The following is a 17,647-nucleotide window of genomic DNA, read 5'->3' as shown; positions in this document are numbered from 1 at the left end:
AGCCCCGCTCCTGCTGTAGTTCCCGAGCATCCCAGCCCGCTCAGCCCCGCTCCTGCTGTAGTTCCCGAGCATCCCAGCTCGCTCCGGGGCTGCTCGGCAAAGCACAGAGCTCGTTCCTGCCTGAACACCCCGTGCTTGGAGCTGTGACACCATCACTCGGCCACGCTGGTGTTGCCAAAATTCCTGATGGTTGGGGGCTGGAGCTGTTTTGGGGATGCTGAGCTCCCCAAGGGCAACTGAGGGGCTGTTTGGTGGGAGCAGAGCGGGATCTGGAACACAAGGCTTGAGGGACTGGAGCAAGACTCCCTGTGAGGGTTGGGACTCCGCTGCCCTCCAGACACGTGGTAGGAGCGTGGGGACGGTGCCTGGATCGGGCCGTGGTTCCCACCTGGAATGTGCTTTGGGCCTGCGAGCCGGCTGGGCGGGGGGAGCTGCTCTCGGGCCCTTGTGACTCGGCCGTGCCGGTGGCAGCGGTCCCTGACCCACTCCGGGAGCGGGACCCCGGCAGGGGCTCGGCCTCACGGACAGGGCTGGTGCTGCACCAAGTCCTCCCGTGAGGAGATCTGCGTGAAGAAAAAGGGATTTTGCCAAAATAACAGCACTTCCCCCTCCCCACACCCATCTCAGCCTTTCCATCCGCGCGTCCCGCAGCGGTTCCTCTTTTAGCACCACGTCTCCTAAAAAAAAAAAAAAAGTGTTGACTGCAGCTTTTCTGGAGGCTGCAGCGCTCCCGCCCCGCTGACTGCACAGCTCTTCCCGCTGCGGTTCCCGGGCTCAAGGCAATCTTTTCCGGTCTGATCGCATGGCCAAGGAATGTTCGTGCACACACAGCGAGGCTGGAGTCAGCTCAGTGCCAGCAGCCGGGATTTTGGGTGCAGCACGGGGGAAAAACGATGCCCAAACTGCTGCTTGCCCAGGTCCCTTTGGGATTGGGACCTCGATCCGGCTGCCCCGTCCCCAACCTCGGTGCCTCTGCCCGCGTTGTGGGTGTGTGGCAGCGATTTCTGCCTCTCCACGGTCTATAAAGTCTTGGCCAAGTGGAACAAAAATATTCAATCCTGTTAGTTTGGGAGGTAATTCCAGCTAATAAATAAACGGGTTTGGGAAAAAAACCCCGGTGATCCGGCGTGGCCAACGAGCGCATCATCGGCACTCCCCTAGAGACGCTGTGAGGGGGATGAGGGTAATTAACAAAGCAATTAATGCAAGATAAGAAGCTGCTTCCCAAATACACAAGGAAATCCAGACTCCAGCTGTGCTGGCATTGCTTGTGCTGGCAAAGGCCTTGTCTGGGCTGGTTGGTTTGCAGGATCCATTACCCAGGAGAAGCAGCAGGCTGGGGATTTGGCATCCTCCAGCAGCTCCCAAACCTCTCCTTGAGCTTTGGTGGGATCTGTGCTGCTCCCTCAAAATAAAGCTGGAAAAGGCCAACTGGAGCAGGAGGACCAGCAGCTCTTCCCAGCTGCCAGGGCTGGGTGATCCAGGGCTGGAGCTCCCTGAGCATCTTTCCAGCCAGCTGCTTTGTCAGCTTGGAGCTCTTGGAAAGAAGAATGGGATGATGTTTCTGCAGCACAGCCAACATCCAACACGCTCAGCTTGGCTGCAGTCCATGCGTGGGGCCGTGCTCAGGCCCGGAGCTGGATGGAAATGCCTTTAAATGTGGATTTAAATTGGATCTGAATCTATTTCTGTGCTGGGGGTGAGCTCAGGGAAAGGGGTAAAAACCCCAAAGACTGCTACTGGCTCCAATTGCAAAGATTCATATGTATTTATATAAGTATAAATAAATGGAAAGATTTATCTCTGTTTGTGTTGAATGAATCCCAGATTTTATGGATCAGATAAACCCGATGACACCACACATTACAGAATCCCAGAATGGTTTGGTTTAGAAGGGACTTTAAAGCTTATCAGTTCCAACTCCCTGCCTTGGGCAGGGACACCTTCCACCATCCCAGGTTGCTCTAAACCCTGTGCAAAGTGGTCTTGGACCCTTCCAGGGATCCAGGGGCAGCCACAGCTTCTCTGGGCTGCTGTGGGCTCATGGCAAGGAAAAGAAGGCTCTGATGTGGCTCCAAGTGCTGCCATGTTATTTTTTGGGCAGACACATCATCCTCTCTTGGTTTGTGGGAGACTCAGGAACTGGATTTGGGCATTTCTGCCCTTTCTTTACATGAGTGTGAACCCTTGGGGACACCTCCCCATCTCCCAGCCGTGTCTTCCCGGCACCAACTTCCCTCTTCCCAAAATATCCCCTCCACAGAGCTCTCACAGCTCAGGCTGCCCCAGCAGCGTTCTCAGGGCGTTGCCTGCGGGCCTTCCCACTGAATTATATATAACACTTAGGTTTGGGGTGGGATTTTGGGAAGGAAATCTGTTGCCAAGCAATGGAGCTGTGGCCTGGCTGTCTCCTCCCAAACTGAGAGTTAGAAGTGTGTGTAAAATATCTGAGACATCTCAAGTGGGGTTGCAGGAGGCTGGATCACGGGAATGTGGTGGAAAAGCTGCTGCTGGGCTTGGGAGAAGGTTTTCCTTTCATTTTCCAGAGCCAAAGCTGGAAGTGGAGAGTTGCTTGATCCCAGAGGCAACAAGAGATATGGGGATCATGAGAAATCCCCCAAGGGTCCTGTGGGGAGCTCTCCCCATGGATTTACACCCAGGACATGTCCTGGACAGCGTGTATAAAAACATTGGATTTTATCCCCAAAAGGAAGGTGGGACCAGCCCCAGCATGGAGATGCTGGGGGGTCAATCTCAGCACCACAAACTGGAGCACGAACTTCATCACCCGCTCATCAATCCATGGCACCCCCAGTGGGTGTGGATGAATCAGAGGGTCAGTACTGACCCACATCCCACAGCTGGGGCTGGCAGTGCCCGTTGGCCTCCCTGGGCAAGCTCCAGTGGGAATGGCAATGCCAATCCAGGGACTGACTTCATCCCGATGCCCGTGAGCATCGCCCGCGCCGCAGCCCCGCCTGGGAGCCCCTGCTTTGCTCCAGGCCAGGAGCAGCCCCACAGGAGGGGTTCAGCTGACAGCAATCCAGGGGGATGCAAAGTTTTCCTGATGTTTTCCCCAGCTGCTCAGCCTGGGAGGGAAATCCCACCGGCGTGCTTTCCTCATTAACCACTGTCACATTTTCCAGGCAGAGCCTCGGTGTGCCAGGCGCTGATTTGCATCACCAGATCACAAGGATGTGACCTAATTAAATTTCAGCTCTTTTCAATATGATTTTCATACTCACACGGGGTTTTTTTTTGGACCTGTGGAACCAGCTGTCTCGGCAAGGATGTTTCAGGCTTGGAATGGAAGTGGAGAAAACATCGAATTTCCCACTGGGAGCGGCTGCGGAGGCGAGCTCTGGGGTCTCTCCAAAGCCTTTCCCTGCTCCCAAAGTTTGATTCACAAGAGTGAATTGTGTTATTTTTTTAGGGCAGATTGTTTTATTATTATTTATGCAGAGGGGAACATGTTAGTCCCACCCCTCTTCCTGTGCAGATGGATTTAGGTCACGCTGGGAGGAGGGGTGGGAGAACCTGGAGTGAAGCACATCCCTCCTGGAACAACCAACCTTCCCAGGGCTCAGCACTGGATCTTACAAGATGCCTCCAGTCAAGACAGGTCCCATCAAATCCCACCAAGGCCCCTCAGCACAAGGCAAATCCAACCATTCCATGCACCCAGACCTCTCCAGGAGTCTTTTAATCCCCAAAAAATATTATTTGGAGTCTTAATTTTCCCTGGGAAGGGCCTGTTCACCAGTGAGGGTAACACAGGAGGGTGTCCCAGCTGGATTTTTGGCTGAATGAGCAGAATCCCCCGTGTTTTCCCGTTGCTATGGCAAGGGGGAGAGCCGGGATTTTTGTGCATGGGTTGGTAAATCCGGCCCGTTCTGCACGGCTGATTCGCCCTCCAATTAATTAAGGGCATTCTTCACTTCCCCTCACAATTAACATAAAGAAAACCCAATTAACTCCTGCACGGTGGACGCTGAGCACCGCCTTGGGCAGTGTGAAACCTCCCTGCCCTCCTGCAGGAAACATCCAAAGATTGTCGGGCTGACCACAGAGCCCACAGCAGAGCCCAGAGCCCGTCGTGCTGCCACCCACCCCCATGGAATCACCCGGTTCTCCCTGAGTGAAATCACATTCCTGGCTTTGCCAGACCTGTTGATATTGGTTGTGACCTGGGAATTGGGCTGGAAAAGGAGATTTGGGTGGAAAAGGAGACTTCTGGCTTTCCTCAGGCAGGCTGGTGGGGCTGTGATGGTACAAAGGGCACTTCTCCTGACCCCTTGGTCACTCATCCTCCCGTTTTTATGGCTGAAGCCCTGAGTCTGGGACCAGTCTGGGAGCAGGGTCTGGGAGCAGAGTCTCTCAGTCCGTGGCACCCACGCCCCCTGGGCACGCCCGTACTCCCTGCCATGAGGTGCAGCAGGTATTTCCTGTTCCCGGGCTGCTCCAACTCGCCCTGCACGGCTCCGGCTGCCCCGAGCAGCTCCCGGCCCTCCCCGATGGATTCGGGTCCTGCAGTGTGCCTGACAGGACGAGCCGTGCTCTCTCCAGTCTCCCAGAATAAATATGGGAGGAGGGAGGGGATGGCAGTGCCCTGACGAGATAAAGGGTGACACGGACTGAACAGGCTCCTGCTGCCTCACCAAGTCCTCGAGATTTGCCCCCAGGATTTGCCTCTGGAATTCCCACACTGCCTCAACATAAATCTGCCTCATCCAGGGGATACCTGGCCTCTGAGCAGGGAGGTGACTTGGTGACTTCCAGCTACTGTCCTACATTGCTTTCTTACCCACACTGGCTTCTGAATTTTGGGTTTGGTTGGATAAACCATGATCTGGCTGTTTATCAGCTCCCAGATGACCTGGAACAGATCCAGCATCCTCCCCAAGCTGGGAATTGCCAAAAATCCCAAGTGCTGGTACCACCATCAAGCTTTTTTTTTTTTTTTTCTGCTAGTTTAACACTTTTTAGGTGTTTGTGTCCAGTGCATTGGGCAAGCCCTGGGTTTGGATGAAGACAGAGCAGCCTCCTTCCCACAAAGGCACCTGGAGCATCCTTCATTTCCAGCCTGAGGAGAGCTGCAGGATTGTCCATGGAGGGGGTCAACCCCTTGTCCCCCACACCCTCGCCGGGGCCACCCACGGCGCTGTGACAAAGCCACCACAGCAACCACCATCACACCGACTGCAATTCCTGAACATCCAACCCTGTCCTCAGCCGCTGCCAATAATCCTCGGGGACAAAAGACCCCGAAGGCGGCTCCCGGCCCCGCCTGTAATTCCTCCCCTTCGCCCTAATCCCCTCCAGGCCCTTCTGTCGCAGCGGCCAAATCCCATTAACCGCGCAAGGACCGCGCTCTGCTGGCGCTCAAAGGAAGCCACGGCACGGGTGGGTGGGTGGGGTGGAGGAGCCATCCCTGCCTTGAGTGGGGTTTATTCCCAAAAAACAGACCTGAGAGCAGGGAGCTGTGTCTGGCCAAGGAGTGAGGAGGGGAGGTGGCCTGGGGGTCATGGCCATCGCTCTGCTGGGGGTGATTCTTTTTTCCCAGTTGGCTTGGTTGTGGTACCAGCTTCCAAGACCCCACTCCAAACAGCTCCGTGGTCCCACTCAGCCTCCAGGACTTAATTTCCACTTGTTCAGGGTTTGCCATGAGCCTCTGAGCTCTGTTTCATGTCTGGTTGCAGAGGAAGATGCTCTGGTCCACCTCCGACCTGACAAGGAGGATGGCTGGGGATTGGAAGGATGTTCTCCAACCTGGCCACACTCCCAAGGGTCCCAAGTCATTTTCCCATGATCTTGTTAGCTAAGAAGAAAAAAAGACTCAGCATGGAGGTAGCACAAATTCAGGATGGTCCCAGCAAAACCCTACCAGAACCAGAGTGAAGAAAAAGAAAAACCAAAGAAAAACCCAGCACTTTGGATTTGCAGCTTTTGCCAGGCTGAACTCCAGCTGCAATTGGGATATGAAATCAGATAATTTTGGGATGGTGAAGCTCCTGGGATAGAAAGGAGGACGGCAAGGCAACAGAACAATGAGGAAGGGTTTTGGTGGGGGCATGGAGGATGTGCCAGGGAGATGCTGCTTTTCCAGGCACAGGTTGGGTAGAAGGTGAATAAATGCTGGCTGGCCCCAGGGGCTGCACAAGGACCTGGCTGTGCCTCATATGAGGTGGAGAAACACGTGGAGGCTGAGTCACAGGGGACGAGGTCCAAGCAGCCAGGGGAGGCTGAGGGCAGCACACTGACCACTGGCAGCTGCTCCCACACCTGAGCTAATGTTTAGCTTTGGACTTTGCCAAGTTGTCCAAGGGGCAAAGGAGGAGGAGGAGGAGGAGGGCAGGTGACCCGAGGGGGGTTGAGAGTGGCTGTGAGCTGGGCCAGTGCCCAGGGCTGTGACTCCTGCACGAGCTCCAGGTCAGAGGGAGCCACTTCTGGGTGTAGTTTCTGCTGGTTTGGTCCTGGCTCAGCAGGACATTCCCTGACAGGGCCTTGCTGAGCTCCTCCATTTAGCTCAGCCCTTCCTGGTGTATTTTATTCCCAACACATCGGGCTCCAGACAGCATTTGCAAGGGCTGCCCTGAGGGGACACTGTCGTGGACAGGGTGAGGAGCCTGGTGCCACCACTGACAAGGCTGCAAAGGTGTCCCCAGCACTGGCCCAGGGCTGAGCACGTCCCATTGGCCTGGATAACCCACCCTGGCAGGTGCCTTGTCTCTATTTAAACCCCCTCTCCTGGGATGTAATTAAGGACGTGTCTATTAATTGCTGTGTCACAGCAGCACGGATTGTCCCTGTCACCACCGGGGCTCCCTGGGCAGCCCCCACTGGACCACTGCCATGTGTGTCCTCTCCATCCCCACCACCTCAACCTGCAGCATCCCAAACCTTCACATTTCGAGTTCTACCTTGCAGGTAATTTTGCACAGCAGCATTCTCCAATCCCAGATTATTCTAATGACACCGTGGAAGAGCTAAAAATAGCAGCAAGGCATTTTGTGCCTCTCCCCCAGCAGCCGCCGTCGGGAGTGCAGGGGAGCCTCTGAGGTGTTTGCAGGCAGCGTTTGGAGAGTATCACACCTCCCTTTCCCTTGCCAGCCCTGGATCTTTAAATATCTGGCCCAAATCCACACAAGCCTGTAGCTCCTTAACTCCTTCCTTGCACTCAAACCCAAAGGGAATTGGGCACCTGGATGGGACGGAGGACACGGGGTGGTGGGTGCAAAGCACAATTGCAGGAGTGACTCAGCCATGGTGTGGGTGGTGGGATCTTCTCAGCTTCCCTGGGGACCTCCTGGCTCCAGTGGGAGCTTTCCAGCTCCTGTGGGATTCACAGAGCCCACCTGTCCCACCCCACTTCACTTCCTCTCCTGCCAGAGCTCTCAGGAGTCTCAGGGTCCTGCAGGTGCCAGAAAATGCTGTGGGAAGCAACATCCAAGTCCACGCTGCTCTCCCTAAAATGAGCATCCCAAAATTGATGTATTCACCCAAAAATGGTGCACTGCCCAAAAATGTGATGCCCTGCCCCAAAACCAGCCATGCTGGATTTAGCACCTGAACATGCTCAGCAGGGTGAAGCAGCAGCCTGAGGGCAGCTGTTCCAGGTTATTTCTGGGGTTTTTGTTATTATTTAAGGCATCCTATGGGATCCTGAACATAGCAAGGGTGGCTAGAGCTTGGGAATCCACACGGAAGGGTGAACAACATTGCTCCACACAGCCCTGCCAGCCCTCGGAGCCCACCAGGCATCAGCAAAACCCACAGAAACTGTCACCAACTTCATCCACAGCTTCCGAGCAGATTCCCATTCCTGCACTGGGAATGGCTCCGGGCTGCACTCTGGGCACGGCAGCCGGTGCTGGCACGAGGGCACGGATGTGTGTGGAGAGGCAGGGAGCAGCCAGGGAGACATCCAGCCCCGGCACGGGCACAGCAGCACGGTGTGCCCTCGGGGGATGCAGGGATCCAAAGCGGGGGGGTTTGGATGCAGGGATCCAAACCGGGGGGGTTTGGATGCAGGGATCCAAAGCGGGGGGGTTTAGATGCAGGGATCCAAAGCGGGGGGTTTGGATGCAGGGATCCAAACCGGAGGAGAGCCCTGCTCGGAGGGTGTCGGGCCAGAATTGCGCTGGGGCAGAGCTGGAGGCGGGACGGGCAGAGCGGGAGGAGAAGCGGCCGATGGCTGCCCCGACGTGAGCTGCCGATGAGCTTCCCCAGGGGACAGAAACACTGTGAGCTGCACCCCAAGGGGACAGAAACACCGTGAGTTGCACCCCAGGGGGACAGAAACACCGTGAGCTGCCCCCAGGGGGACAGAAACACTGTGAGCTGCCCCCAGGGGGACAGAAACGCCGTGAGCTGCACCCCCAGGGCGACAGAAACACCGTGAGCTGCACCCCAAGGGGACAGAAACAGCGATCGCTGCCCCCAGGGGGACAGAAAGGCCGTGAGCCGGTGGCTGCCACGCGCCAGGGATGGCACCGGAGCGGAGCAGAGACGGATGAGTCAGAGGATTCGGGCACAATGGGAAGCGCGGGCTCAGCACGGCCGGGGACACGCAGGGACAGGGACATGCCGGGATGGGGACGTGCCGGGATGGGGCCTCGAGGCCGCCAGCGCTGCATCACTCTGAGCAAACCCTCCTCCAGAGAGAAAAACGTGGCTTTTTGCGGCTTTTTTCCTCCTGGTCACAGGGAGAGGAAGGAAATGGGTGAACTCATGGCAGCGTGCACGGAGAGGGCTCTGCCACGCGTCCTGCCCGCCCTGCTGGACACGGGGACACAGGGACACGGGGCTGTCCTGCACTTCCCCTGGCGCTGGCAGGGTCCCAGGGACCACAGCCCAGCCCGGCTGCTTCCCCAGGCACCCCCACTTCCCTCCTGCCTTCTCACTTCCACAGCCTTTCCTGTTTTAGAGATTTCCTTGTTTTACAAACCCCCAAGAAAGCAAACCCAGGAGCACAAGAGGATTAAGAAACAGGCACACCAAAGCAGGAGCCCTGTTTCACCTCCTGATCCCAGTCACCCCATAAGCCCTCGGCTGCTCCCACGTTCCTCAGGGGAATGGTGAGGCAGGAATAACTGGCACAGGATAATTACAGGGCTGAAGATGGAGGTGCTGCAAGGGCACGAGGTCCCAAAGCTCTCAGGGATGGGAGAAACCTCCCATGGCAAACCTGGGCTGGACCCAGACAACCATCCCACAGGGGAATTTGGGAAACTTCTGCCAAAAATATCTCCACAGGTCAAAACAGTTTGACAGAATTCCAGCCACTGCTTTCTCTGCTCCTTGTCATCTTTGTTCCACTTCACACGGGATGGTGGCTGGGAGAAGCTGATCCTCAGAAGAAGACACTAAACTTGGACACAAACATGGGCCACCATCACCCTGGAGGTCCTGGTCACTCCCTGGGGGCTGGAAACCACAGCTCTGGCTGCTCATGGGCGCAGGAACAGGAGCTCCAGGGCCCCTGTGCTGCACAAACCTCACGGTTTGCATGGCCTCAGAAAAGAAACTTTCTTTTTTGTTGTTTCAGGATGTGAAAGGAGATCACAAGACTGTGGTCCCATGGCTTCCCCACCCCTGGATGACAGGACACTGCACCAGCAAGCAGATCAAACTGACACCATTGCAGGAGGGGAAGGCTGGGATCCCTCTCCTGGCATCCCACACACCCTAGAGGCACTCGTGGGGCAGTGCTGGGCAAGGAGCCACATGCACACCACCACTGTCACCAAGGAGTGTCCCCACCCCCCAGGCTGGGCTGCCAGAACACCTGGGGTTTGAAATCATGACATTCCTGAATGGTTTGGGGTGGAAGGGACCTCAAAGCTCATCTTGTTCCTCTCCCTTCCATGGGCAGGGACAACTTCCACCATCCCAGGTTGATCCAAGCCCTGTCCAACCTGGCCTTGGACACCTCCAGGGATCCAGGGGCAGCCACAGCTGCTCTGGGCACCCTGTGCCACCGGGGCCTGCCCACCCTCACAGCCAAAAATTTCTCCCCAATATCCAGACTAACCCTGGCCTCTGGCAGTGGGAAGCCATTCCCCCTGCTCCAGGCCCTCCACGCACTGCCCACCTCCCAGGGCCCCATGAGGTGTGGGGCAGGTGCAGCAGGGACGGGAGAGCCCCCAGATGTGACCTCCTGTCACTGAGCTGCTGAGTGACTGTCACCCTGCCGTTGTCACTGTGCTGTTTGCTCCTTGGCTGGGGCTCAGGAAGTGGCACAACAGCAGCAGCAGCCACACAATCCACCCAAGGCACCGTTTAACGGACTGGGAGCCCACTGCAGCTGGGGGGAGCAGAGCCACTGGAATAAAAACCCTTTTCCTTAATGCTGCAGGCAAGGAGTGGCATTTTCTAAGAGGAGAATCCATTTGTCCAGGACTACAGGCCATGGAAAACGATTACACAGCTGGGGAGAACACTTTCCCAAGCAAAGCCAGCAGCCCTGAGGGAGGACTGGGAGCAGTCCTGGCCTCACACAGTCCCAGGGGCTCTGCAGCAGCACCAGGAATCACTCATGGATGGCCAGAGCTGGACGCTAGCACTGCTCCTGGCAGCTATCCTGCATCTCCTGCTTGTCCTAGAAAAGGGAAAAATACCCAAGGAGCATTGAGGGTCCTGCAGTTTGTGCCTGACACCATGACAAGAAGCCATCAGTGAGCGATGTGGCCGATGCTGAGCTGGCATCACACACCGTGCTCCCTCCTGGACCGTGTGCCCTCGATCCAAGTGGAGCTGGAACAGCTCCCCTGGCTGCCCCAGCCAGCAGTGAGCAGCCCAGCAGAGCCCCAGAGGCACCACGGGACGGTGGCACTGCCACTGCTGGCACCAGAGGGACGGGGCAGGGCAGAGCACCCTCCAGGGCTGGGGGCTGAGCCAGCACAGGAGCTCTCCCAGGAAAATCCTGCGTGACCTCCACACCACAGCCCACACAGTTTCCCACGGCTGGGGCTGGTGTTGGAGCCGTGCCAGGAAATTATCCACAATTTCAGCATGACTTCAGGCAAACGCCTCAAAGTCCCAAATGTCTCTGCCTGTGACACTAAAGCAGCTCCCTCAGCAGCAGCAGCACAGGGAGGTTTCAGGCTCTCTCTTGTGAGGACAAATCTCAGCAAGGTGAGGCACAGGGTGGGAACCCAGCGGGGATGGGGTGGGTTTGGTGCTGCTGGTTCCCACCACAGCCAGCCTGGGGGCAGAGCCCAAGGATGAGCTCTCTTACATAGAGAGCTGGGACAGATTTGGGCTGCCACGGCAGGAGGGAGTGCCAGGGACAGGAATTGTCCTGAGCACCTGCTGTGCCCCAGAGGCTGGGCAGAGCCTGACTCTGTCACAGCCAGACTTCTCCACAGAGCCCCTGAGTTCCATGGAAGTGGCACCAAAACTCTCCAAGGAATCAGGACAAGTCCAACTGGGACAAACAGGACAGGTGAGAGAACAGAGAGGTTGGCAAGAGGCAGGATCACCACCTCCCTCACATCCCATTTTCCATGAGAGCTCCACACCCTTTCCTAGCTCAGAGCAGGCAGCCTCTCAGCCACGGTGGAGCTGAGCCCCAGCAGGATCTCATCCCCTTTCCCAGAGCCCTTTTTTCTCCCCAAAAAGCAGCAGTTTCACGTGGTGGCTCTGGGGACAGGGCCCCGCCCTGCTGCCCTGGTTAGCGGCAGTTTCCTCTCACAGCTGCAGAGCAGCAGCAGCAGCAGCTGGGTTTTACATCCCCCTTGCTGGGTGCAGCCGGTGACAGGAGGTGACGCAGGGGGTGACACCACCCAGCCCCCTCCCACGAGGTCCCTGTCACTCAGGGACAGTCACAACCTGAGTGACACAGGCCCAAAGCTGAGGGTACAGCAGAGCAGCAGCCAGCAGGGAAGAAAATGCACAACTTCTTCCCTTTTTCTTCTTCTGAAGAGATCCGAGCCCTGTGCAAAAGGAAGTGCTGATACCACACATCCTGCAGATAAAATACAGTTATTCCATCAGCTCCAAACCCTTGGGAAAGGCTGCTCCCCTCTGCACCACCCCCAGCACCAAGCAGGGTGCCAGTGTCCCAGTGTGACATCATCCCTTTGTGCTTTGGGACATCATCCCCACCACTGCTGGGATTTGGGCATCTTCTCCTCATTTTTCTGCAATAAGAGCTTCCACTTGGGAAGCCACGTTGGTGTAAACATTCCAGTAAATCCCTTCCTGCAGGCCACTGGGTAATTAAGAGCTCTTTTCATAACAAGGTAACAAATAACACGTGTGGTTTGACAAATTAAGTTCTCGTGTTCGCTAATCATCGCTCGGCAAGCCAGGACAGTGGTTTAGGATGTGGGAAGTTTGCAAGGAATTCTCTCACTGGAGATAAAGGGAGCCTGAACTCAGGGCAGGTGCAGGAAACTCCTGGGAGCCTGCAAACAAAACCAGTTTCTTAAAGAAAACTCAGCCACAGAAACTCGTGCCTCTGTCACAGACCCAACTTCCACAGCTGCTTCCACCACAGAAAAGTGAGAATTCCTGCAAAATTCCTCCTCTAAGCCACCACTGAGCTCCAAGAGGCAGAAACACCGACAGCCACAAGGAACCTGCTAACCAGAATAACCTGAAGGTGTCAAACTTGAACTCTGCAGATCCTTGCACCAGAAAAGCACAGGTGAAAACAGAAGGTAGAATGATTTTGCACAGGTGTTTTATCTGTGCAGGAACCACCACCAGGACAGCCCCAGCTCCTGCTATGACCCTCCCAGGAGGGACTGACACAGGAAGCACAGGATGAATGAACAACCCACATCTGAAACCCAACTCCCGTGCCAAAGTTTTATTGACCGCTCCCATTTTCCCCTCTGGGCGGTTCCAGCGCGGTGCCGTCGGAGTGGCTCAGTGAGCGCTCAGCAGCGCCCAGCACAGGCACCGGCACAGCCCCCGTAGCAGGGCCCAGCACAGGCACCGGCACAGCCCCCGTAGCAGGGCCCAGCACAGGCACCGGCACAGCCCCCGTAGCAGGGCCCAGCACAGGCACCGGCACAGCCCCCGTAGCAGCGCCCAGCACAGGCACCGGCACAGCCCCCGCGGTGCCCTCGGAGGGGCTCGGTGAGCGCTCGGCAGCGCCGCTCCCCAGAAGCGCTCAACAGAGGCACCGGCACAGCCCCCGCGCTGCCCGGGCCGCTCCGGCCCCATTCCCCGCCTCCCCGGGCCGCAGACACGGGCAGCCCGCAGCTGTCCGGCCGGAAGGCGCTGTCAGACACCTCGGCAGCCAGAAGCTGCTCGGCGCAGATGAGTCACAAGCACACTGCAGATGCAGACAGTCCCTCTGTGCTGTTATCCCATCCCCGCTGCTCCAAAGCTCTGCCAGGGGACACATCCTGTGCTCAAAGATCTCACGATGGGGGATTCTGTCAAGAGATTTTCACAAAGATGACAGATTTGTAAGTGGCCTGGTTTTGTTCAAGAGCTGAGCCTGCACATTGTATCAGCACAATATGCAAAATATTTTCTTCACGCTTCATCAGTTAACCCCAAAACGATCCAAGCAATCCTGGCAGCTGCTGGGTATCACATCTAGAGCCTGGTTTTGGGGAGAGGGTGGCACAGCAGAGCCCACAGTGCCAAAAGCAGCACCAGGCATTTTATTTTTATTACTTTGGTGCCTCTAAACTCCAGTTTGGAGATCCCACCCCACCAGTGCATGGAAGCAGGAGACATGTGAAGTTCAAAGGTAGTGCTGAAGAGGAGGGCTGGCACCTGGAGCACCAGGTTTGGGAACAAAGCAGCTCCTGTGTACAGCAGGGCTGTGGTTCCACAGGGTCCCAAATCTCACAGTCAGTTTGGAGCTTCACCCTTGGAGTGCTCACGCTGTGCCAAGGAAACAGCAGCTCTGGGAATTCTTGGCAGCAATTGCCAATGGTGCCATGAACCATTCCAGTGCAAGGTGTCCCTGCCCATAGCAGAGGGGGAGTGAAATGAGCTTTAAGGTCCTTTCCCAACAAGCCAAAGCATCCTGGATCCTGTGCACCTACCATGTGCTTCCTGTGGATGCTCACGATGTGGATGTCCTCGCTCCGATACTCCTCGTCGTGCCTATCCAGGGGAATCTTCTCCAGCTCAAAGTCCCTCTGGAGCAGCTGTTCCACAAAGAACAGTTCCACAACCATTCCAGACATTGCCCACCATGCAGCACTTCACCCTCATTTAAACTGCTCCAGCAGTAACTTAAAGCTACAGACACCTGCAATACTCCAGAAAAATCGATTTAAGCTTGTGGTAAAACACTCCTGCAGGGATTTAAGAGATGGGTGGATGTGGCACTTGGGGACATGGCTTAGTGGTGGCCTTGGCAGTACTTGGGGTATGGTTGAACTTGATGATCTCAGAGGACTTTTCCAGCCTAAATGATTCTGTGAATCCATGATTTTATTTCAATCCCTAAAATGCTAAGCCAAACCACAGCACCTGCCTGTCTGCCAACCCCCTGAACAGAAAGGGAGAGCAGAGAAAAAATCCAGTCTAAAATCCCCCAGCATCAGCTCTGGGCTGTGCTCAGATTGCCTGGCCTGAACCTGGCAAGGAAGGAAATAAATCACAAAAAACCAGAGAAATCAGCCAGAAACACCAACACCTGGTGAGTTTATTGTGAGAGCAGCACCTCAGCAGAGCTGAGCATGGCCCTCCTCACTGCCAGGGCCCCACCAGAGTGTGAGGCACTAATTACCAAACGGCTGCAGTGATTAACACCAATCCCCTGGAATTCTCACCCTTTTCATTTTCTTTTTTGCAGTATTACAGTTATTATATATAATCCTGCACAAGAGCTGCTTCTCAGCAGTCACCACAGGTGCAGAGTTAAATCTGCACTGACCATCATCCCCCCACAGGAGTTCCCTGTGCTGCTTTTCCTCACCTGCACACAAGATACAGCTGGAATATTCAATTAAAACACTTGTTAATGGGCCCTCATTAGAGAGAAGGAATTTTTTCAGAAGTACCTCTATCACTCAGGAGGAGTTTTGAGTTCCTGAGCAAAACTTTGTATTTTCCCTGTGCTTTCAATGGAGCAGCCTAAAAGAAAATATGCTTAAAACTCACTTACTTCAAAGTACTTCCTCTCAATTTCAGGGTTCTTCCCCATAGTTCTCTGTTCATAGCAGCACAGGACACAAGTGTCAGGGCCTGTCAGGTCCTTCAGGGTCTTCAGCAAGGGCTCCAAGGACTGCCCAGAAAACGTTAAACATTTCCCACGTGGATTTCAAGTTCATTTCACTGGCTGCAATACCCTCTAGCTAAAGTCTTCACCTGAGAGAGAACCTCCCAGTTTCACTTTTCTGCTGGTTATTTTTAGTGCTTTAACTGGGACAAGAAGAATATGGGAAAAAGCTGGGAAGGAGAGGAGAAAAGGGGACTCACAGGAGAAGAATTTCCCAGACTGACCAAGAAAACTGAACTGGAATCCAAGCCAGAAACAGCCCACAGTGCTGAGTGGGCACTTCCTTGAGGCACACAACAATGAGTACTCCTCAGTGTGCTTCAAAAGTGAGAGTTTTCTCAATTATTCCTGCAGGATGGCTCAGATCCAGACCACAGTGGAGGGAAATGGGACCAACAGGCAGGGACTCAATGGAAGGGCACTGGGACACGGGGTTTGTCAGGGTATTTCCCTTTCCCTGCAGCTTCCCTCAGCTCTCTGTGCACATCCTACAAGCTCCAGCTGAGGACACGAGGCAGACTGCAACAACCACTCAGCTGTGGCAGGATTTATCCTTTTGCCTTCCCAAGGAAAGCGTGAGGAGAACCCAAACAGCAGACTTAGCACTTTTAAATTTCATTTACCAATGATTTCAACAGTTCACGTTTTGCTTCACCATTCCCAATGTCAAAAATAAAAAAAATGAGGGGGGGAACAAACATTCAAATTGGCATTTTTAATATAAATATAGTCTCTGGTTCTATGTCAAATGGCCTTTTACATCTATTAAAAATGCCTTTTCCAGTTTTGTTCTACCTATTCCTATAAACCACAGGGACCATGACATGAGCACAATATTTATCTGAACACTTCTCATACTAAACACACTGATCCCACCCCCTTCCCAAGAAACCTTTCTGTAGAGGTTTAGCAAAGTCCTCATTTACCTCCTCATAGTAAATGCAATCAGCCATGAGTATATAATCGGGGGGAGGCTGAAATTCTGTTACATCTTCACCCCTAAAAAGAACAAACAAGAATATACCAACAAGAAGTTAAAAGAAATTTTAGTAATAATACATACTAAAGGATTGAGCACAACGTTAACTACTGTGTTCTCACATTAAGTTTCCCTCTCACAGCCGTATTTGAAGTTATTTAGCAATTTAATGAAGGCAGTGCAGAATCACAGAATCCCAAACTGGTTTGGGTGGGAAGGGAACTTAAATCCCATCCCATTCCTCTCCTTGCCATGGCAGGGACACCTTCCACTATCCCAGGCTGCTCCAAGCCCTGTCCAGCCTGGCCTTGGACACCTCCAGGGGCAGCCACAGCTTCTCTGGGCACTCGTGCCAGGACCATCCCATCCTCCCAGCCAGGAATTCCCAATTCCCTATATCCCATCTAAACCAACTCTTTTTCAATCTGAACCCAGAATCCTCGTTAAAGCTGAACAGAGACATTAAATAAAGGCTCATACAAACCATTTCAGTACCTTGGCTCGGACGGACCCTGTGACCAGGTGCTTGTTATTCTCAATATTGACCAGCAACAGCTCCTGCAGCTCCTCCAGGTCTGTGACCGTCACGTTCGCCCTGTAACACACACAGGTGGTTAGGGAGTAACGCGATGGCAGGGGACACTCCGCACAGCACAGAAAACAGGGTTTAAAGGAATCCAAAGGGTCTGAGGGAGCAGACAGCGCCGGCCAGGGAATCCGCTCACCCCAGCGTGGCTGCCATGATGCCCACGGCGCCGGTGCCCGCGCCCAGCTCCAGGACGTGGCGGCGGGCGAGGGGGCAGGCGCCGGTCTCCAGGAACTTGGCGAGCACCAGCGCGGCGTCCCACACCACACAGCCCACGCCGCCGGCCGCCCGCTGCTCCAGCCGCAGCGCCGGCCCGGCCCGCCGCTCCAGCTCCCTCACGAAGCCCGCCATGGCCGCGGCTCTGAGGCGGCGCGGCCCCGCCCCGGCAGGAAATGGCGGGCGGGCCGTGAGGGGACGGCGCTGCCCGCCCGCTCTGGGCGGCGGGAGAGGCTGTGAGCCACGGGAATGGAGGCTGTTCCAGGCGGAATGATTCCAGGATTTCGGCAGCCGTGTCCAGCCGGAATGGATTCAATGATTCCGGGAGCCGCGGCCCTGAGGGAGCGCGGAGCCCTCAGGAGCCTCTCCCTCATCCCTCCCGAGCCGCTCCAGCCTGAGCCTTCCTGAAGGTTTTGTTACAAACCGCCCTCGCGCAACTTAAAAAAGGTCTTACAAACCTACAAAAAAGGTCTTAATAAACTTACCAAAAAGTTTTAATAAACCTACAAAAGTCTTAGTAAGTCTACAAAAAAGGTCCTAATAACATACAAAAATGCTTTAAAACAAACTTAAAAAAGGTCTTAATAAATGTACAAAAAGGTCTTAGTAAACCTACAAAAAGGTTAATAAACCTATGAAGGTCTTCATAAGCCTATGAAAAAGGTTT

At 54.9% G+C, this 17,647-nt stretch overlaps 1 protein-coding gene across 2 annotated transcripts; it reads right to left on the bottom strand.

Annotated features, from left to right (window-relative positions):
• Window positions 1-624: 624 nt before the first annotated feature.
• VCPKMT (valosin containing protein lysine methyltransferase) lies at window positions 625-17,124 on the bottom strand. Of its 2 annotated transcripts, none has more exons than XM_030949661.1 (6): window positions 16,904-17,124; window positions 16,663-16,773; window positions 16,126-16,198; window positions 15,086-15,205; window positions 14,016-14,120; window positions 625-677 (listed from the first exon to the last, which is right to left on the bottom strand). In XM_030949661.1, exons 1-6 carry the CDS (start codon window positions 17,113-17,115, stop codon window positions 663-665), a joined length of 636 nt encoding a protein of 211 aa, XP_030805521.1. In that variant the 5' UTR covers window positions 17,116-17,124; the 3' UTR covers window positions 625-662. The 2 variants fall into 2 exon arrangements, with proteins under 2 accessions (XP_030805521.1, XP_030805520.1); XM_030949660.1 differs by lacking the exon at window positions 625-677 and adding an exon at window positions 11,999-13,391.
• Between the last annotated feature and the right edge of the window lie 523 nt (window positions 17,125-17,647).

This window comes from Camarhynchus parvulus, chromosome 5 (genome assembly GCF_901933205.1).
Source record: "Camarhynchus parvulus chromosome 5, STF_HiC, whole genome shotgun sequence".
In the NCBI taxonomy this organism is placed as follows: domain Eukaryota; kingdom Metazoa; phylum Chordata; class Aves; order Passeriformes; family Thraupidae; genus Camarhynchus; species Camarhynchus parvulus.
This window is presented reverse-complemented; position numbering and strand designations above follow the sequence as displayed.

Excerpts from the sequence above, each read along its gene's own strand:
- VCPKMT (XM_030949661.1), bottom strand. The coding sequence starts at position 17,115 with ATGGCGGGCTTCGTGAGGGAGCTGGAGCGGCGGGCCGGGCCGGCGCTG. Across the intron at positions 16,774-16,903 it reads ATCATGGCAGCCACGCTGGG|GGCGAACGTGACGGTCACAG; the intron begins GTGAGCGGATTC and ends TGTGTGTTACAG. Across the intron at positions 16,199-16,662 it reads CGAGCCAAGGTACTGAAATG|GGGTGAAGATGTAACAGAAT; the intron begins GTTTGTATGAGC and ends TGTTCTTTTTAG.